Genomic DNA, 22991 nt, shown 5'->3' on the forward strand with positions numbered 1-22991 from the left:
CCCATACGTTATTTATAGTGCAAATCTCTTCAAACATATTTCTATCGCTAAAAGGAATGTAACTATTTATAACATCAAGTGGGTTTGTAGGATAAAAATAACATATTCCTTCCACTTGCCATGTAATGCCTCTTGCATTTGCATTCTGTCATTTGTTTACTTTGATTCAAGCTACACTCTATTTATGCTTTACCCCTTGACTGTGCGTATATTATTTGTCTGTATTGACATCCATGCGGTGCATCCAATGACAATTATATTCTTTGTTCATATGATAATATCGCCGTTGGTCTGGATAGTAGGTTATACTTGTTGTTCAATGATGATCATATATGCATGATGACTCCATGATGACGTGGCATGTTGTTATATGATGATGTCTAGATTATTATATGATGATATTATAGTTTTATTGGTGTCATGTGATTACTTGATGATACTTTGATGATGTAATATTTTGATGAGACATGATGCTACTAACCATGGTTTCTATGTGACCCCTATTGGGGTATGATCAATGACGTTTCAATTATAGTATATTATATGTATATATATGCATAGTTGTTTGCATGTTTTGGTTGATGCAAGTACTGGACATTGACTCCACTTGGCTTCACAGGTCTAGGCATGCCCACATTCCCCAACAATGGTTATAGGAGATAACACAGGGCCAATCATGTTCCTAGCCTAAGCTATCATTCTTAATTAGAACGATACATTTCCTAGCCTATGTGATTACACTCTCAGATTACCATTGGGGTAATGACTTGATATCCTATTACGTAATGTGAGAAGCCAATAAAGATTATGTGCATTAGTTGTCAGTTGCATGATGTCGTCATTTAAATATTCATATTAGTAATATTTAGCATTATAGATGTAATATATTATCATGTTGATTGTGTGTCTTATATGCTTTTAAATTAATGTTATTGAGTGATTTTGTATTTTGGAGTTTTCGAGGGAATTTGTGGTTTATGAGTTTAACTTGCATTTTAAATTTGATTTTATATCCCTCTCTAAGTGTGAGCATATGACGTGGGATTGAAGTCATTCTTTAAACACTTGAGTAATTTTCATCCTCTCCACATAAAAACCTTCTTCATGGCACAAGAGATTTGTGGATCTTGAGAGATTGGAGAGGTGAAATTTTTTGGGTAAGGACTTGAAATAATTGTATTAGGGAGGCCTTCTTAATGTTTCAATTATAAGGTCATTGGTGGAGTGAGTGAAGATTAGTTTTCTCTTGAAATTTTCTCTTCAAGTTGAGGTAGGATCCTTGAAATCCTCTTCCTCCTTTCAATTTGGTTTATTTTATTTTATGTAAGTGTCTTAATGTCATTTGGGACCATTACGATCAATTTTTATCAATCCTTTTAGTGCTTATTGAAGTGTTTGATTGTTTTGAATGTGGGCTTGAGAAACTATGTGAAAATTAGGGTTTCCAAGGGAATTGCTTTCCAAATATTTCTATGATTCTTGTATGAATGTGGTATCTATGTTTTTAGGATGTCATTAGGTAGTATTCAAATATTTTGTTTCCCAATTGGACCCTCACACTTTTTATATGCCCAAATTTGATGCCCTAGTTGATCCTCGAACTCAATTCTTGCCTAGAATGCAAAATTTCGCATTTAAGGCTTAGAATTTTTCAATTGCTCATTGAATTTCATAATTTATTAAGGAGTTTCACAATTGCTAATTCAATTTCACAATTTCTCATTAAATTTCACATTTTTTCATGGAATTTCACATTTGCTTATGGATTTTCAAATTTGCCTCCATAATTTCGCAACTACACTCAAAATTTTGCATTTGGCTGCTCTAATATGTCCTTTGGGATTTTTGACCCTTTTGTGCATCCATCGGGTTGTTCTACCTACTTTCCTTTGTGTATGGGTCCTATTTACTTGTGATACGATGGTTTATGATGTATTGGCATGCCTTCATGTAATGCCATAGAGAAATTGCATGTGTTTTGGTGTATTGATATCTATTTGGAATCAAATTCATGATTACGAGACCTTGTGGTTACTCCTTGGTTCAATACATTACTATGCATTGTGAATATGATATAATGTGATGTAATCATGATAATATGTGTACATGTATCTATGCATCAATATCATTTGTGTATGAGTCTAGGATTAGGTCCTAGAGAAAGTATAGGGAGTGGTTCCCGATGTGTCCCCAACCCATAAGTGGCACACTGGCAATCATGTTGGGGAGTCTCTTAATAAGTGATAACATAATTAAAACAATGGGGTAAACACATAATAAGATAACTAGATTCCTTAATCATCTCTTGAGTGCTACTATGAGGCCAATAATACATTGAGATGACATGCCCACATCTAAGGAGATGGATCTTACTCAAAGTGGTATGCCCACACATGTGGCACTAAATCTTGCATGACTGTTATCCTCGTCTGTATGAGAGGATGTTTGGTTCCATGTGGTGCCATACCTTTGAGCACACACAATGACACTCCCTTGCTTGTACTCTAGTACCCAATGCCTTGAGTAGCTTGAGTAGAGATCCTTGAAAAATTCATGATTTAATATCATTGCCTCATGATGTTGAATTGCATTCTTGTATGTCATGTATGCTTCATGTATGATCTGAGTATTAGTCTATTATACATTGATATTGTGCTTGAGTGTATGGTCCTTGTGACTATCTCCACGGGCATGGTGGGGTATACCTAAGGGTACCACATGGTCGGGTGGTGTTGCACACCATCATTAGGGACTAGTGGACCTTGTTTGTGAGCACCTTGGAGAGCTTCATCACTACCTTTCTCTTTTGATCTTCTTCGTCCTTTGTTATTGCAAGTTGTAATGTATATATCATATGATTAGAGCATCGTATTGTATGAACACTCCAATTGGAGAATGATGTAATACCACATAATGAGATGAGTAGAGTAGATGCTAGTGGACTAGTGTTGTAATTGACCGCCACTCATGAGTATGTATGCTTTCTATTTGTTTCTAGATTTAGATGTTATCAAAGGAACACTTCAATTGGTGCTCTAAAATGAACTTAGACAAGTAATGTGATGAATAGAAGATTAATTGAGTTAACCCTTGTCGGATTTGAGGTCTTGATCATGCTTAGATGTGTTATGAAGGTAACGATGCTAGGGAACCCTTAGAGGAGCTTGTTAGTGACACATGTTGAGCCTTTCACAATGTGTAGTTGATGACGATTAGTTAACATAGCTTGAGATGTCAGCTTAGATGAAGTGCATGTTCTCACTTAATTTAAAAATAAATAAAAAATAAAAAATTCCATGTCTTTTCATGTGCTTTTGCTCATATCCTTTAGGGTTCCTTGGCAGGGCATTACATGCCACAGGCTCAACATAATCCTCTCACCAACTTGGGCTCTCTATTTTGGCTCCATTATTTTGATTTGAATCCACCTTATTACATTCCATAATGTGCCATTAGTTGGTCAAAAAAGTATTTTTCTCTCACAACTCTCTTACACGTCATAAATGTTCTTATATTTCTAATATGGGAGGCTCAACTTATAGATTCCATAAATTTTGATAAGAGAAGCAAATTGAGCCCTTTTATCACTTGTAGATATTGAATTATTTTACATCCACATAACTAGTTTTCCATTTAAAACCCTTGCTAACATTTTTCAAGGCAAAGAAACAACCACTATAGATTACAAACTATTCTTTTAGTTCTATATTTGTGAAAATATTATTTTTGTGCTAAACATAGGATGTTTGAGACTTCTCTCGAGAACATTTCCCTACTAGTTGAAAACCATTGAAGAACAAAGGGAGTACCAATACTTTCAATAATTTCTAGGGTTTGAAATGCTCATAGATTCATAACAACACCCAACTTCTATACATGTTCACTACCTTTGTCAATACATTTCCCATATTTTACGTAGTGTCAAATTTTTCCAATATCATCCTCTCATCCTCTACCATGTCATGAATAAACTGGTACTAGAATTTGATATGCTTAATCCTCACATAAAAGGTTGGGTTCTTTGCTATAAATATGATCTTGTAACCATCACAAACAAATTTAATAGCTTCTCGACTCATCCCCCATCTACTCATGATATGTTAAGCTAGAGGCCTCCTTAAATGCCTAAGTACCTACCATGTACTTAGCCTCTGTAGGAGATAAATTATCTACATCCTATCACTTATCCAACTAATATCACCACCAAATAAATTGAACATATGTCTACCAGTGGATCTTCTACTATCAAGTTCTCTTGCCATATATATGCTTCTTTCATAAATTCCTCTCTATATATTCAACATCTCACTCTCAAACACACATACTATTTTTTGTTTTGTATCTACTAACAATTATAATACCAAACATTCCTTCAAGTTTAATTATATAGGACATTGAAAATCAACATGTTATTATTATTCTTTTATTGAGAGTACCATGCTCAAGTTAATACAAATATTAGGACAAATATAAAATTAAAAAAAAAAATAACTTCTCATTTTTACAATGCAATATCAAAAGGAATATTTCATCCTACTTAAATAATCTAATACAAATGATAAATTTTATTTGTCAATAAGACATAATTTTTATTTACAAAAGAGCAAGAACTATCTTCCAACCTAAGAATGCATATAATATTAAAATATTTAAGTGCTTCCATATTAAATAAAAATGAATGCCAATAGGGGGAGTGCTCCCTACCCAATCGATATGGATTCATTAATCTATATTACGCTTTAACCATTCTTTGAGATATGATCCAATTCTTACTCCAAATCCAAGCACAATGGACAAATGAAACATAGCAAGAGAGAAAAGTTGTCTCTTCAATGAAACTTTTTGGAGATGAGGCTATTCTCCTCCTTCAAGATTGCTCTAGTACTTCTAAGGCCTTCCTACTTCAAGGCTAAAATGCTCTCCAAAGAAGATTTTTCCATGATAGAATAATACCTCTTAAAACCTAAAATGAGAGCTTATATGGAATTGTCATGTCAATTCTCCCCATTCAACACAATGAAGACACATGACACATCTCTAACTCCTACACCAAACTTCCTTACATCACATCAAATGGACATGACTATCAATGTGAGCTCACATGACATTCTTCCAAAAAGCATGGGGTTCACTTCCTTATTCAATTCACTTGAAAGGTAATAGGTTGAGGTCTTATAGATTCCTAACAACTTTGAAAAAAATATTAGGGATAGTCTTGGTCTTTTAAAAAAAAAAGACCTCAATGTACAAACCCATGGGGTCTTAGTAGGAGGACCATTCAACATCATTTTGGCACTGAAATATAGGAGACTACCAAACAAATTATTGATTCATGGAAATACCATTACAGAAACTAGTGCCATTCAAAAGAAGCCAAACAACAAATACAATTAACATCAATGTATTTGTGGTGAAGTAAGTGCTTGATACATGAAACTTGATGTAATGAATGGTAAAGTGATTTAGTGCAAGAACTAGAGTTTTTTCTATTTTTCAATACAATGAAATATGTGATTGACACACAAAACTAAATAGTCGCTGCTAATTGATTCTTTGTAACATGTAGATGTAGAGGGATTGTCCAAATGACAAATCTCCTTGATGAATGAGCTAATAGTTGAAAAACCTAGAAATTATGTTCTTTATACTTTTTCTAAATACACATATTAAAAATTTTAATGTTAAAATTACATATAAACAAATAATTAAAATTAAAATGGTTTGAGCCCATCATTATATTTAAAATTTTAAAAATTAATTCAAATTTGTAAATGCAAACTTCAATTGAATCAATACCACATCTATAATCTTGAACTTGATTAAAAACGTATATTTTAAAATGCAAAAATTGTTTGAACCAAAATTAAATTTCTTCGTGACTATATAATTAAGTTTGGGGTCAATAATAGTATATTTTTTAAATACTAAATCAAAAAAGTAAAAGTGAAAGGTTTGCGCTTTTCACCCTTGCATTCTATTTAAGAAAAATAAAATTGACAATGATATTTTAACATGCAAGTCAAAGGGAGACGGGCCAGACAAAAAAAACTGAAAGTATTTAAAGAGAAAGTAGTTCAGTCACCCATTTGGGCAGCGCATGTGTCTTACAGATCCATTTTTATTATTCTTTGAGCTGCCTTTTAAAGGGAAGAAATGGAGTTTGAAATATTGGGAATAAATTTGAGTTGTGTGGTGAGTGCTATAAGTAACGGCGAGTTTCCGCAGAAAGACTGCGCGCTGGATGTGTTGTCTAAGGCATTAGGCTATTGTATTGTCGCTGCTTCAATCATTGTTAAAGTTCCCCAGGTATGCATTCATTTATAGGGTTTTTTATTTTCTTTGGGAAATTGTGTTATGGCAAGAGAAATTCCCTTGTTCTTGTTCTTGTTCTCCTATCTAATCCGATCTGGTCGTTCTCGTTTGTTGTTATATCCGAATTTGGATGTGCAAATAAATAGTAGACTGCTTTCTCCGAAGAGAGGTTCGAAAGGACACTTGGAACATAAAAATTAGAAATTTTACACAGCGGTATTCAATACATGATATTATGTCTGATTCTGAAAATCTATCATTTTTAATTGAGTACTTACTTAACTTGCAACATGATCCTGGTAATTCGTTTTTGAAGGATGGATTCATTCATATTATAATTTTCCAGCCAACCTTGTTTATTAGCTTTGGCCAATATTATATTCTGTATGTATCTTCTCTCTGCTTCATGATGCACTCACGGGCAAGGAATTTACAGATAGCCACCCACTTCAAAGAACCTTAGATAGCAAAAGGTTTCACTAAGCCTGACAAGATAAATTTGGTTTTTGTTATATCTTCCTTCAACAAGTCAAACCGAGTTTGTTTCTCTTTGCACAAATTGATCTATTAGACACATTTAATAACATTGTTGACGGTGTTTATGACATAGATAATTTCAAAACATATTTGCAGAAGAGGCTCGCCAAACTACGAAGACTCTTGTCCAATTTACACTCGCAAGTGCCCCTCGATGAAAACTACTTGGTCCAGTTATTCAATCTTTTCCTTTAGAAAATCACATACAGAGAGCTTAACAATCAACTCACCTCTATTCAGGACATCCCACCCTTTCCGCAACTGTTGCAGTAGTTCTTACTGAAAACCATAACATCTTTAAAATATGAACTTTTCAAGGTAAGGACCGAAAATGTCATTCATGTAGCTCAATTAGTTGCTTAAATTTTAAATGATATCATAATACAGAGAATTAATATCAGCCATATTGTGTGGTCAATTTACTTCCTTCACATTTTCACCGTGAATTGGGTTTTTGCTAATATCTTCTTCTAAATTTCCGTTGAAGAAAATATTGACCATCATGATGGAATCCAAAACAACTTCAATTCTTAGAAGATGCCACTTAACCTATGGTTAGCTTATCAAGTGTTGGAATATCCATTAAGAATAACTATAAACAATAAATCATATTTCACAACATTCCACACACAAAGGCAATTGCTTTAAAAAAAACAAAACGACTCCAATTCTCAGAAGATGCCTTTTATCTTCTATGGTTAGCTTATCAAGTGTTGGCGAATCCATTAAGAATAACTATGTAGTGCCCTTCCCTGATTCATCCTTTATGATAGGATGTGTTAGATACTTATGGACTTATTTGTGTTCTTGAGACTCCTTGCTCCTTGTTTCACTCTTTACACTCTTTATATTGGTATTCTCTTTGATATTAGTGGATTCATTATGATTACCATGATGATGTTGATTCTATGCTTTGGATCAATTATTGAAGTTAGGTTTATGATCAACTTCATGATTATTCACTATTTAGGAGATGTGGTTCATGTTTATTCACTATTTAGGAGATGTGGTTCATGTTTATTTCTTATGATGATTTATCTTGCGCTAACCCTAATTTGGTGTCTACATTAAATGTGGATGATGTTGATGTTATTTATTATGTAATGTCATTGCAATGATGTCTTACGGTTGTGGATGTGAAAGGGACAATGTCACATCACTCATATATGAGCGGGGTGTGATGTTGCGATTCTCTTTCACTTGTTTGTGTATCTTATGTTTATGTATATGTTGTGTATAGACATTTGGTGCTATGCAGGATGCAGGTACGAGGCATCGACTTCATCTGGTCTCACAGATCTGAGCGCGTCTTTAATCCCAATGACAGTTGATCGGAGGTGACATAAGGCCTTACCACATTCTAAACCTAGTCGGTGTCTCGTCAGTTTTAGTGTTTAAGCCTTAGTCATCTTGTTGGGTTCTATGTGGTCTAAGTTTGATGTATTTTATATAATTTTTAATTTGTTGATTTGATGTTGTGGTAATTAATAAATATGTTATTATGTATAACCTTATGTGTGAATAATTAATTATTCATGTGGGAATATTGTAACTCATATTATTGTATTAATATTATTTTGTGGATTATAGTATTTAACATTTATAATAATGCGTGGGAAATTATTTATTTATTATATTTTATATGTATTGTGGGAGATATTATTGGTAATTGAGTTTAAATTATATTATTTGAGCATTTATGCTTACTTATGAATTTAATTATTTATTTTTATTTTATTGGTTATTTGGAGTTGAATTTAGTAATTATTATTTATTTGCCTTTTCTTTTGAATGTGGAGGTGGAGTGATTTTTGTGTTTGCATGGGAAGTTGCTAATAGAGTTCTCAAGCAAAAGGAAAAAGTGTTTATTTGGGTCTTGCATGTATTTTTGGGTGATTTGGAGGATTTTTGGAAAAGAGGGTGATTTCATTTGTTGAATTGTTGGAAAATAGGAATGTTGTAGAAATTTGGAGAATTTGGATTTCGGGTTTTTAAAAAAAGGGAGTTTTGATCTTGGATTTTGAAGAAGTTTTCTGTGCATGCTTGGGGTGATTGTGGATTGCTTCTTGAATTCTTCATTGTTGTTGTGTTTGCGCTAGAGGAAGTTGATCATTTTGCCGTGGATTGTTCTTCATGCGAAGGTCTATGTGTGTGGAGACGTCCTTCTTCTCCATTCCTTGACTAATTCATCTTTTTACCAGGTTGGTGGTGTTTTGATCTCCCTTTTTATTTGTGTATTTTGCCTTTGAAGTTCATGAAAGATTTTTGTTTTCATTATGATTTATTTGATATAAAGATGTTTTCGTTTTGCTTGCGTTGTTTAATGTATGTACTTCTGTGAATTTGGTTTTGGTCATAAAGTTTGTTAATATTGTTTTTGAGTAGAAAATACCCTTGTTTATTTTGGGTGCGAATTGGATTTTGTGTTCAGAATCGTTCGAAGTTTGTTTGTGGGTATAAGTCTTTTTCTGTGTTTTGTTTTGTTCTTTGTTTTATATGCGCTAAAACGGATAACATATGCACCAAAATAATTGTTGTATGTGCTCGTCTGTTTGGTATATGTGCTAGTTTGTGTAGTGTATGCGCTTATTTGTGTCATGTATGTGCCATTTTGTGTAGTGAATGCGCCATAAGAATTGTAAATGCCCAAAAATAATTTATATAAGTGCCGGTATGAGTTGTGAATGCACTGAAAGAATTAGTAAAGGCTCTATTTCATTGTTTTCATAGTTATGGTTAATTTTTGAAGTTCATGTCATTTTGGGTCAGACCAAAGGCTTATTTTGGAGTTTGTGATTTGCTATCGCAATTTTCCAAAAGCTAATTTGACTGACTATGAGGATTTTATGCGACATTTCCTTTCTTCTGATGTATTTGATCATTTTGGTATATTGGTTGGGCAATTTGATGTTGCATGATATCTATTTGCTAAGAAAAGAGTTATGATCAGATTTTTTTATTGTGGATTAGATTCTAATATGGATCCAATTTATCGAGTTTTATGTGGAATTATGAGGTCCTTGCTTATGAGACATGGTTGTGATGATTCATTGTGCGAACCATGGATTTTATGATATTGTTGTGGTTCTCTTGTTATGCCCTAGGTTTTAGGAGCATATTAGGGGGAGTGGTTCTCAAGTGGGTGTCAGGGCCCTCAAGTGGCTGCCAGGAAATCTCATTGAGAGTTGGTTAATCAAGTGATAACATTAAATTAAATAAATTGGGTTGGGTTTTACATACATTAACAAGATAATTGTTGGTGCCCTAGACATGTCTCATGTGCTTGTATAGAAAGAGGATGGGATCTCATGGGTTGGAGTGCTTGTTTAGATTTAGGATGAGATTGGGAAGGCTTGTATGGCTGATCAACTTCCTTGCTTCCATGGAAGGATTGTTTGGTTCCGCATGTGCATCAAATGGGCCCAGGGGTTTGGAGTTTGGAGAGAGTCAAACTACTAGGAAAACCCATGTTGATGGCATGTGATGACACTCTTCCCTATGTGTTTCCTAGGACCTTAACCTCTGTTTTGTGTAGAAGCCTCTAGTGAGTTTGTATTTTGTGATTGAGCCTATGCTTTGCGGTGTTTTCGGTTCTTGTATGTGTTTGTTCCTTGTGTGTAATTGTATTCCCTTGGATGTATAGGTGTCGGCCTAGGTCAAGTGTGTGTGGGGGGTCTTATGTCATTCTTTGGAGCACAGGGGGTGGACCTTTTTGGTTCTACATGGTCGGGTGGTTGATGCCTTCTTCCATTGGGATTCCTTGTTGGATGTTTGTGTGCGTGATGGATGTTACTTCTTCTCTTTAGTTCCAGTGCTATGGATTTATGATGTGAATGTAATCTTTGTTATATGTAAAGATTCATCTATGCTCTTCGGGTGGTTGATGCCTTCTTCCATTGGGATTCCTTGTTGGATGTTTGTGTGCATGATGGATGTTACTTCTTCTCTTTAGTTCTAGTGCTATGGATTTATGATGCGAATGTAATCTTTGTTATATGTAAAGATTCATCTATGCCCTTGTATTTGTATATCATTCATGTGATCATTGTATCATGACATTCTATTTGTAATGGGTGACTTATGTCTGTAATGTATTCCATGTATGAGAGTAATTATGTAATGTTATGATGTTTTCACATGTTCATTCTATGTGGAACGGATAGATTCTTCTATGTTGAATGTTTAAATAGCTTAAGAACAATTGGATATTGGTGAAATAAAATGAATGTAGTAGCTTAGAAGTGTTAGATAAGTTATATCTCATGATTATAAATCTATAGTTTAGATGGTACTTTTCCTATGTTGTGGGTAATAGTTTGAGTAAGAAATTAACTCATGTATCTTTAAGTTGATGCTTTATTAGTAATGACATTAAGAACCTTAGAGGGTGTAAGTTAGATGTTAGATTTTATTTCCGTTGTGCATTAGTGCTATGTAATCTTGTAATTTTAAATGTATGTAAATTCCTTAAAGAATAATTTGATGCTGTATCTTTAAATTTCCGCTTGTACGCTTAAGATGATCTTATTATTTTAGTTTAAATGTATTGTTACTTCTTTAATTTTTTTTTTCTCTATGATGTTTAGTTAGGTTGTTAGTTGGCTTAGTTCTCTAGGGTGTTCTTGGTGGGCATTACAAACTGCAAGCAATAATCATATATTCACAACATTCCACACACAAAGGCAATTGCAATTTCTTAAAAAAATCAAATCTGCATGTTTTATTACATAACCATACTGATGGAATCCAAAACAACTTCAATTCTCAAAAGATGCCACTTAACCTCTATGGTTAGCTTATCAAGTGTTGGCAAATCCATTAAGCATAACTCTAAGCAATAATCATATATTTACAACATTCCACACACAAAGGCAATTTAAAAAAACATCAAATCTGCATGTTTTATTACATCTGAAGAAAGATTCTACACACTCGGGTGCAATAGGAACTCTTTGGGAGGAATCCATCACCTGTGATTGTAATCGATCACTCATCTGTACACATGATCATGCATAAATAAGTCTATACATAGTTGCAACAACAATAACTATATCCAACTGTCTTCATCAACATCATCTTTTGTAACATTTTGTGTTTTGAACACTCATGTTACTGCTTAATCAAGCTTTCTTTTCTATCATTTAGATACAATAGTATCATTATATTATGTGCACACAACTTGCATGCACATGTCTCCATCTCATGCCTATACATAACAATAAGTAAAAGATAAAAACCTATAGCATGATTTTCCTGGACTTAAGCCATGTCTTGTCCTCAAGACAAGCGATTTGGAATGCATAGTGGAAGATGCCCCTACGGCACTACAATCACTTATTGGTATGTCAGATTTCATTAGTCCTAGAACAACCAAAAGTTCATAGCAGTATTACTAGGTACAAAGGTTACTTTTATCTTCACCATCATTGTTGTGTCCCCACTATTTTATCATTTAGCATGTTAGGAGGGGTAAGGTGTATCTAATCTTTTGTAAATGAAATGCTAAGGCATTGGCTAATGTAAGGAAAAAGGTCCAAATATGGAAATACATATACATTCTAGTAGTAGTTAAGACTTAGTGTAGTTAGGAAACAAAGTAAAGATGAAAATGCACAAGGGCATGTTCATAGAGCTTCAAAATTTTCAGCACAAAGAGGTGTGCATTTTATCCTTTAAGCAATACCTTAATAGGATCCAAAGTAATATATAGCCCATGTCCTGATCTTTGCATTTTATACACTAGTGGCCTGCGATATATCAACCGATGCAAAAAATTACTTCACTTGTAAGCGATCATGGAAACTGGAGTAGCAAATGCAGGTGGTGAACTCTTCAAAGTCGTGCATGCCTTAAAGGATAGTGTAGTGAATTTCTACTGTGGAATTTAGAACAAAATGTTACCTTTAGAGGACGTGAAGACAACACTTATACATGAGTTTAAATCACATCAAATTGACTGTGATACAATTTGACAGTTGAAAAAGATTCACCAAGAGATGGATGAATCATCTAAAGCATATGATAAAAGGTTCGATTGAAATGTGAACTAGATAAAATTTATATTCAATGACAAAAGCATATGACAGAAGGCAACATGGTTCATTGAAGAATTGCGAGAAGAATTCAATTGTTTGCATGCACAAAATGAATTTGAAAAACATGCAGAAACTTGTGTTGCAGCAGGTATGAGTGGAATGAATTGAGGGAAGAGATGAGGGAGTTCCCAACTCGGTAACTAAAGCAAAGTTGGATCCAATGATGAAAAAGATGGAAGAAAGCTACTAGGGACAGAAGATAAGAGTTGAAATATGGTTCATTGAACTCTGCATGCAGGGATGCTTTAAGGCTTAGTATCCAAGGCCGTGAGGAGCAGCATTTCCATCTTGCCCTCAAGCCATCCTGGTCACTCATTGGAGCATAGGGAAGGGATGAGTATTGTGAAATTTCCAGAATATGGAGACATCTACCGACATACCCATATGGATGATGAGGTTTACAAGATGCACCTAGAGCATGTGTTGTGTCTTTTGTAAGACCACAATCAATGATGTTGATGATGTCAAAGTTTTTGTACTGAAATCTCAACTTATTGCATAACACCAACTAGAAGTTCAACCAAACAATCTGCTCCAAATATAAATATAACAATAGGCTTCTCCAATTCAACAACCTCAACATGAAGGGAACAATAAGCAACAACAAGGAGCATGGAATCATTGGAGGCAAGTAAGTTGGAATAACCATTAATTGGATGGATGTCCTAGGGGCCAAGGTATAGAGGAGACCCAAAATCACAAATTACTTACTATATGTGTAGATAAAAGGTCATATTGTGAGAACTTGTTTTGTGAATCCTTTGTGAGTGGCATATTTTTCATATTGCAAGATAGTACTAGGCACACATAGCATTGAAGATTACTCGATAATATAAAATAAGTGAGATGACAAACAACCAATGAGTGTGGAAATGATTAGAGTACATTCAAATACAAAAGAAGAAAAGGAGAGGAATGTGACAAATAATGTTAATGTGCTCAAATGGTTGCAAAGAATGGATTAAGTGCCTACCACCACCAAGATTGGATTTGAATAAGAAGGTGAAAAAAAATTCGACTAATAGGTTCCTAGATCTTCAATAGGAGAGCAAGTTGATGTAGGATGCTTTTGGATTATAGTAGTCTTTTAGGGAAGAATAGGTGTGACGATAACTCCAAGTCTTGCAAAAAAATGAGGCGTAGATGCAAATTAAGGTTCTCACATGCATAAGATAGAGAGTGCTTATTTCTTTGAAGCATTTGATTGATTTAATCGAGTTGTTGAAAAGATAAGATATCTTGCAGGATATGAAAAATTTGTTAAGATTCCTTACGTTGTAAGCAACATAGGTTTTAAAGCAAAAAGAGAAGCTAGTTTGGTATGTTAAGCAAGTTAAATAATGGGATCTAGATGTCAAGATGGATATTGTGCTTGAAAAATATGAAATAGATGATGATGTGTTCATTTTTGAATTTCTGGTGCACATTGTGCAAAGCAAAATGGGAAGCAATAGGTAGACCTAATTTTATGTCAACCTAGTTATTTTGAGCCCAGCAAACTATGGTATAGTGAACACCATAGGTTAATTGGAGAATGTTGAGGTGTAAGTGGGAGACCTCATGATGCAAGGAGAATTTCAAGTGATTGAGCAAAAGAGTGTCTAGTACCATTTTTTAATGTAAGGAGTGGGTATATGATAACGAAATGTACATTAGTACTATCAAAAACCCATTAGGGTGTTACCAACCAATCTCAATGGTGGTTGCGTGAATGGGTAAAGAACAAGGAAGACCTTATACAATTCCAAGAGAACCCATGTCTACAAGGGAAAAGATACAAGAGAAATTGTAAAAGGTGTGGGCAATGACTAATAAGGAGAAAGAACAAGATACAGAGAAACATATTCAAACAAATATATAGATTGAGAATTATGAAGTTGAAATTTGATATTATACCATTAGTTCTACTTCCTATTGGACTAGAGAAAACAAATATCTACAATCTAGGAATAGGAGGAGAAATTAAATCCAACCTCTAACAACATGGTTTGCTATCATGGAAACATGATGCTTCCATGAGTGATGAATCAAATGTACATTGGACTCAAGTGAAGATTTTCCAAGTACTTGAAAGGAACTTTAGATTGTTGTTTGTATTATACTGGTATTAATGATATTGGCAAGGTGTTGAACATACAAGGTTTTTTAATTTTGATTAGGTTGGAGATTTGGATAATCGAAGATCAACTAGCAATTATGTGCTCACTTTGATTAGAGCAGTTAGTTGGCTGAATAATCAACAAGAAGTAGTTGCCTTATCAACTATTGAAGCTGAGCATATGGCTATGACACATGCTTGCACTGTTGCAATGTGGTTAAAAAGGATTTGTAAAATATTGGTGTTAAAGAGTCATACAATGTTGGATTGTGACAGTTAGGGTGCAATTTGTTTGGCCTGAAAGCCTATTTACCATGCTTGAACTAAACATGTGGATATGTAATGTCATTTTGTTAGGGAGATGGTTGAGACAAGGAAAGTTTAGAGGGAGAAAATTGACACTCAGATAAATTTTGCTGATTCTTTGACAAACTTATAAGTATTCCTAAGTTTTTATGATGTAGGGATGCAATGGTTTAATCCCTTTACCATGCATTAGTTTACACCACAAGCTCTCATGTGCTAAATATCAAGTGGGAGAATGTTGGAACTTTGGTGTGCCATTCACTTGTAGAGAGTTCCTAGTTGAGAAGATGTTGGATTGTTCAAGATCTTATTTAAGTGTTTGATTGTGGATTGGTAAGACAATATAAGCCTATGTGATAGAATGTAGCAAGAGTTAGATGTTGTGGTATGACATGGAGGAGTCTTATTGCTCGGTTTTTCTATGGTAGGAACCATAAGACAATTGGTGAAGAACTTGCTATACATTGTGAAATGAGTGAGTTGTTGGAGCATGTATGGAATGCAGGTGTACATGCAGCCATGTTGGAGTGCATGGGGCGATGGGTAAGGTCATGTAGATATTCTAGAGAGTTTTTAGAGGCATTGTATGTGGTCATAAGCTATTAGATGTTTGTCTTTGTTATTGCAAGCCATAGTTTGGTTTTGGCTGTGGTGTAGAAAGAAATGTACACGTTGCAGGTGTTTTTGGTCAGCAACTTTTGACTAAGTATGTGTGGCAGTATCCAGTTATTTGCTGTCATCATCCATTTGGAAAAGTGATGGTTGGTATTATGTGCAGTATGTTGAGGTCATGGTACAATCATGATATGGTTGTGGGATGAGTGGTATTCTGTGGGTAGTTAGAAGTGTTGAGATGGTTTGGAATCTGGATTATAGGAGAATGACTTAGGAGCTATATCTAATTGTTGGTACATATGGAATAGGTTGATTCATTGTTGCCTAACGATCTTGTGGTGCTGTGAAGTGTGATTATGGAGGTTGTACACTATAGTTTACAAATTGAGATAAATGTAGAGAGACTAACTATATTTGAAGTTTGTTTCAGATTAATACAATTGTAACTCTCTTTTACTAGTGGATTTTTCCCAAAAAGGTCTACTACATAAATCCTTGAATCTCATTTGTATGTGGCTTGTTTATGATTTCATATTCTTTCCTTGATATCGCTAATTCAATTGATACAGCAAACATAACTGTATTCAGATAACACAGTCCTAAGGCTTCCAATAGCTCAGATTATTGGTTTAGGTCATCTTGGGAATTAATTTCTAAACAAATCGGTATTGAGGAAAGTGTTATTGGATCATGAGAGAGCAATGATGTTGAAAGGTGCATTTGAGAGGGTTGTATGTGGTTACTTTGTAGAGGAAAAAACAATGACAATCCTTCAAGATGGATTGTGGTGGTCAATATTGTTCAAAGGCACATGATTTTGCAAAGAATTATGATGTATGTTAGAGGGTAGGGAGGTCTACCCATCGAAATGACACGGCATTGTGCCCAATGTTAGCCACTTAGTCTTTTGAGAAAATTGGAATCAATTCTATGGGATATCTTGTAATGTCCCCATTTTGAAATAGGATTTAATAATAAATGCTAATAATAAAATTAAAATATAACAGAATAAAATTAAAATTAAAATGAAAAAATATAAAAGAGTAAAATTAAAATAATTAAAATTTAGTTAAGTTTAATGAATGGTCAAAAGGCATGAAATGGAAAGTTGTGATTCTCTCAAACGTGAGATATGAAAGGGAGAAGAGAAGTTCATTTGAATGGGGGGATATGGACAAAGGAAGAAAATAAGGAAGTGACTCTTTCAAAAGGGCAGAAATTATGAAGGGTTGTACTCTTTCAAAGGGTGCTAATTGTGAAAAGTTGTGACTCTTGCCAAAAGGCAGACATGATGAAGAGTTGTGACCTTTCCCTCACATTGGAAGATATAAAGGGGAAGAGTTGTGACCTTTGCCAAAAGGCAGACATGATGAAGAGTTGTGACCTTTCCCTCACATTGGAAGATATAAAGGGGAAGAAGGATCAAATGGAATGGGGGAATGAAGTGGAATTAGAGGAGATCTAGAGCGGATTCAGATCAGAAGTATATGGAGGGATCTGAAATAAGTTTTGAGAAGGAAAGAAGAAAATAAGATATGCAGATCTAGAAGAAGAAGATATGCAGATCCTAAATGGGATATATGCAGATTTGAAAAGCAGTAAAGACAGATTTGGTGTTGATTAAATAAGAAGTTAAAGGGCAGCAGTTGTTGCCAAACAGATGTATCTTTTCATAAATAAAGGGTGTGATCCTTTTTTCCATGAAGGGTATACACTGAAGGAGACCAGCATCAAAGAAGGAGAATCATTAAACATTCGATCAAGGAATATATGCAGATCACCTATTGCTTCTGATATATATATATATATATATATATAATTAATGATGATGAAGATTCCTTTAAAGCTGCACCCAATCTGCTGTCCCATTATGGAGGCGAGATATGTGCATATAAAGAATGCAAGTAGCATAATGATCCATTCGAGTTGAGTAACCCTGGGTGGGGCTGAGAGGCCGAATGGTGGGTGTCATTTCATGCTACTCGGTTTGATGGATAGGCTCAAGGCGTCTTGTCTGATCTCCCATGGTGCTTCATAATGTGGAGGATTTATTGGGTAAAGCCTTGAGGGAATCCCACATGTATATTATGTAATTTACAATAATGATTAAGATAATGTCGCTAACCCTAGTAGGAATGATTGATATTATATCTAACATGATTGAGGGGTCTCAATCAGGATCTAATTGGTAAATGATATCTATATTTCATTCCTTACTTTACTTGGGATTGTTATTTTAGGGCAAAAACTAGGGCATCGGAAAAGGGGACATTACATATCCATCCACCTGCAAAGGGGACTAGAGCTGATTGCAAGATTACTACAACTGATTATTTTACAAAGTGGTTAGTTGTGGCAATACTGAATTGCATTGCTCAAGGCGTTGCAGAATTTCCATATGAGAACATAACTACATCATTTGTATGTGACATGATTTAGTAAATGATAGGGAAATACCTAATTTTAATAAGAGCATTGAAGCATGAACTGAGGGCTTTTTGATCAGAGACTGTAAGATTACTCCATACCCCTAGAGAGACTTCATATTGACAAGGCCTTAAGGTGTTGAAATGTATTCGACAAAAAATCTGCAATGGTAACTCAAACTACTCAGAAGAGAGGATTCTACTGATATTTATAAGGCCTCAACTGGGAAGTCATATTGAGTCTCTTAATTGGGAAAGAGAAATAGCCATCTAATCTGTACCAAGGGCTGAAAATTCAAGATGGACAATTGAAATATAAAGCCTCAACAAAATTTTGGCCTTTGGATGAGTATTAAAAATTAGACCTAAGGATTGCATTTCTTGATCTAGTAAAGCAGCTGGTCCTAAGCAATCAGAAGTGAAATTATTCATGCCACATGGTGCTGCCACAGTGATGCTCTGTTATCACCAACTGTGCAAGTTGGTTAACTGAGATGAGGGACCATTAAATTTCTAAATGGTCTTTGGATTGAGAAATAAGTGATTGACATTTATATTTGGGTTCTGAACTTTGGCTTTAAAAGTTGTCAATTCATTCTGTAGGTATCTTTGTGTCAAGGGAGTGCCACCCTTGGCTCTAAAACTTGAACAGAAAGAGATCAACTTGTTCCTGGAAGGATATATCTATGATTTGTTGAGTATTGGTTAATGATTCATTCCATGACCAATCATCAAATTTGTCAATTTAGGGGATGTCTCTTGCAGGAGCAGAGATAACAAAGCAGTGCTCGGTCAATCCAAATTTAATGGCCAGGCCGTTTAGGGATACCCATGATTGCCTCAATCATACATAGAACATGCTCAGCTAGTCAAAAGCCTATAAGCATAGAGGTGAGCATTTATTTTGTTTGAACAAGGATCTCATCCTCCGTCTTCTCTATCTAATTGTCTAAATGAGGGCTGCAAAACAGTCAGTATCAGTTAAATAACATACAATACACAAGGAAAGGGTACCTGAACTACTCCATTTCCTTGTCTAGTAGAGATCCAGTTCTTGGAGGAAATAAAGAGGGGAAAGCCCTTCTCACAGACTGGATCGTTCTAAAACATGTGAAAACTACCAAAAGCCTGCCATATCAACACTCCAAGGCTCTGAAAATTTTGGATTGAATTTGATATATCATTTTTATCATGTTGCCGTGCAAGTTTACAAACAGCCTATAGGTTTTTAACCTGTTTTGCTAAATTTATGCAGTTCCTTCAATGATTCTTCATGGGTAGACTTCTCTTCACTTTTCATGTGCTTGTTGCTATCTTATTTAAATGTTAGGTTTCAGGTCATGAATCTAGTTTCTTTAGGTGATAACTTATAATCCTAGGAAATAAGTACCTAATATTGATAAGTGCGGTGAACTAATTTGCAAAAGGATGTTTATTGTTTGTTTGTTCTTTTTTAATTTGTCAGATCTATATAATTTGGAAGAACAAGAGCATTAAGGGTTTGAGTGTGGCATCTTTTGAACTTGAAGTTGTTGGGTTTACCATTGCCTTGGCATATTGCCTGCATAATGATCTGCCGTTCTCAGCTTACGGAGAGTTACTTTTCCTTCTCTTGCAAGGTATATACATTTCTTTGTAGCTTGCCTTGGTCTCCTATTTCTTATTGTGCCTGTGAATTGTTTGTTACCACTGACATCATAAACTGACCTTGTGTGGATTGTAAAAAGCATCTTATCAAGTTATTTGATGACATTTTCATTTTTTGTGGTTGTATGTGCAGCACTTATACTGATAGCTCTTATTTATTATTACTCATCTCCTCTGGGGGCACGGACTCTGCTGAAATCAACCATGTATCTATTGACACCATTGATATAAAATTATGCTTAGGATTGTTTTTTACAGATCTTAATAATTTTTCTTCAAAAATACACTTTTTCTGATTAATAGTTACTTTGTATTGTTTAACTTTCATCTTTGTAGATATTGTGCTGTTGCCCCTACCATTCTTGCTGGCCGGATCAACCCAGTTCTATTTGAAGCCTTATATGTGAGTTGGTGGTTGAGAATCACGGTTGAATGTTCAATCAGAATTTAATTCTATAGTAGAAAATGCTTCATATTTTTTATTTTTTATTTATAAGTTTTGTGAAAATAATGCTTCCTGAATGATCTAGTTCTTTAGGTTTATGTGTAGTACCTAATTATTAAACATGTGTTACAGTGGCTTGTCAATTTAAAATCTTTCTTGATACTTAACATTTTGTTAAATATTGTGCAGGCTTCGCAACATGCAATTTTCCTCTTTGCAAGGATCCCACAAATTTGGAAAAACTATTGTGTAAGCTTGGATTTGTATTTAACTTGAGCAAACATACATAAATTCTCAGATTTTCAAGCGTAATTTTTTTTTAGAAGCCTTGTGTTTTGCTAATCGTATACATTTGTGAACTTATTCATAGCCAAATTTTTGTAGTCAGAGTGGAAATGGAGTTCTTTTACCTGCATCCAAGAAAGAAAATCTAGAAAATTTCATTCAGATTGTGTTCAAGCATAAAGTAAATGGTGAAAATTATTACTGAAAGATTGCCAAATTATTTCAAGTATTTTGTAGGAGATTTGTGGATGCTTCTTTGTTATTTTCTGGAATATCCTGTTGCTAAGACATTGTCATAACATATGTATATGTGACTGCAATGTTGTAAGTGTTTCTATGTATGGAAAATGACAAGCATTTGACAACAAATTTGGTGGTAGATTGGCATTACACATGCCTGATGGCATCAAACATGCTCCTTACTAGGAGGGTGGAGGGCTGAAGTTAAATTGTCCAAGAATTTGAAGCAACTCAATGCAGCAAAGTGCACAAAATGTAAGAAAGTGCATGATGGTATCAAACATGATTCCTATTGGAGGATTGAGCTTAAAATTGTTTCAAAGAATTTGAAGCAAAATATTACAGTAAAGAGAAGATAATTCAAGCACAAGGTCTTAATAGGTCATGTTGTCATACCTCACCTGCAGCCTGGGGATGGTATTGGATCCTTGGATTTGAGTCCTATATGGATGACCTCTACCCTTTTTTCCTCCTTATTATTCCTTTTTTGGGAGATATAAGTGCAACATGAGCTTACTTGGCATATTTTAGGTGCTGGGAAGAAACATATTGTGAATATTTGTGCGACCACCTCCCTTGGGTCTGACCTTTGCTGATGGTCTTGAACATTTGAACCTAACACAAAGCTCATGGTATAGTACTTGAATGGCTAGTGAGACCCCTTAATTGGTCTAACTTCATGGCAACCTTATCAGCTTGATTTTGAGTCTAATGTGAAATTTATGTAATGTTATTTAGGGTTTACATGCATGCTCTTTGCTATAATAATACATGCATATTTACAGAAATAGAATAGATAATGTAATATAAAGAAATAACCACTCTATCATTGTCATTCTCATTTTCATTCTCCATTTTTGTGTAGATCCATGGTTATTGTGGGGTTAACAGATTCTTTGTAGTAGAGTAGGGAGACTTTTGAGTACTCACCAAATATTTATCCAAACAGTGTTAAGTGAGTCAAATTTCAGTGACTCACAGACTTGTGAATGTACAAAACTCATGAGACTCTTAGATTCATGAGTCTTGACATGGAGACTTGCCAAGCCTATGAAAAATAGACAAGAAAAGATCACACAAACGAGATAAACTTCAAAAGTGAAAAATAAAATAAATTAAAATGTAAAATCATAGCATATTAAAGGCAAGACAAGACAAGAGTTTTGAAGTCGGGAAACTATTGATGGAATAAAATCCCACTTGCATTAATGAAGATGGCAACTTGAAATCTTACAATATTTACAATCTCTGCTTTACAAAATAGCCTGAGACATTCAAGATAAGAAGATAACTAAATATCATCATAAAGAAAAGGGATGGAGAGCCCTTGTTTTATATGGGTGAAAAGAGTAGTTATGCATGCAACTTCAAGCCTCTTTTTTTGCCACATTGCATTATTGTGCACCCGTGGGCACTATTTCTGATGACAAGAGGTGGGCACACACGAGCAAAAGAAAAGGAGTTTCACACCAATATTTCTTTCAAGAAATATGGCAAAGGAATATTGTGACACTTAAGAAAGGAGCTATATTTCAAGGAATCTTAGCTAAAAGACAAATCAGGCATATGATAATCTAATTTAATAGAACTCACTATGGACAAAACCTCCTTAAATGTAAGACAAATCCAAACAACAAAGGACAAATAGTTTGAGTAGGAATATTCCAAAAAAAAAATCTATCCTTTGGATCTAGGACTCAATAACCATGATTCTCATGATCATGGGAAGGTTCATTCTAACACTTTGTGAGTGTATGAAACTTTCAAGATTCATAGATTTGTTAGTCTTAATAGGGAGATTTGCCGATTCTATGAAAACAATGACAAATGAATGTCACACAAAAAACGTAAAGCAATAAAAGGATCTACCAAACAATTAAAAAAGGGCTATTTATTAATCTGATTTTACCCTTTTCATTTTCAGTTTTGTGACTCAATCTTATACCCAACTTCAGTTTCGGGTATTTAGGTGTACTTTGAGTTTT

The 22991-nt window shown here is 34.5% G+C and overlaps 1 protein-coding gene across 3 annotated transcripts in view; it reads left to right on the plus strand.

The window, feature by feature from the left end:
• Positions 1-6014: 6014 nt before the first annotated feature.
• The window catches only part of LOC131065435 (mannose-P-dolichol utilization defect 1 protein homolog 2), a 96419-nt gene continuing 79442 nt past the window's right edge, over positions 6015-22991 (plus strand). For all 3 annotated transcript variants that reach the window (XR_009111408.2, XM_057999945.2, XM_059218403.1), the window contains exons 1-5: positions 6015-6306; positions 19855-20008; positions 20170-20242; positions 20373-20439; positions 20671-20730. Coding sequence is in view for 2 of the 3 variants with exons in the window: in XM_057999945.2 (XP_057855928.2) it covers positions 6154-6306; positions 19855-20008; positions 20170-20242; positions 20373-20439; positions 20671-20730 (507 nt within the window). In the remaining variant the exon portion in view is untranslated. The remainder of the gene's footprint in view (positions 6307-19854; positions 20009-20169; positions 20243-20372; positions 20440-20670; positions 20731-22991) is intronic.

Source organism: Cryptomeria japonica, chromosome 1 (genome assembly GCF_030272615.1).
Source record: "Cryptomeria japonica chromosome 1, Sugi_1.0, whole genome shotgun sequence".
Lineage (NCBI taxonomy): Eukaryota > Viridiplantae > Streptophyta > Pinopsida > Cupressales > Cupressaceae > Cryptomeria > Cryptomeria japonica.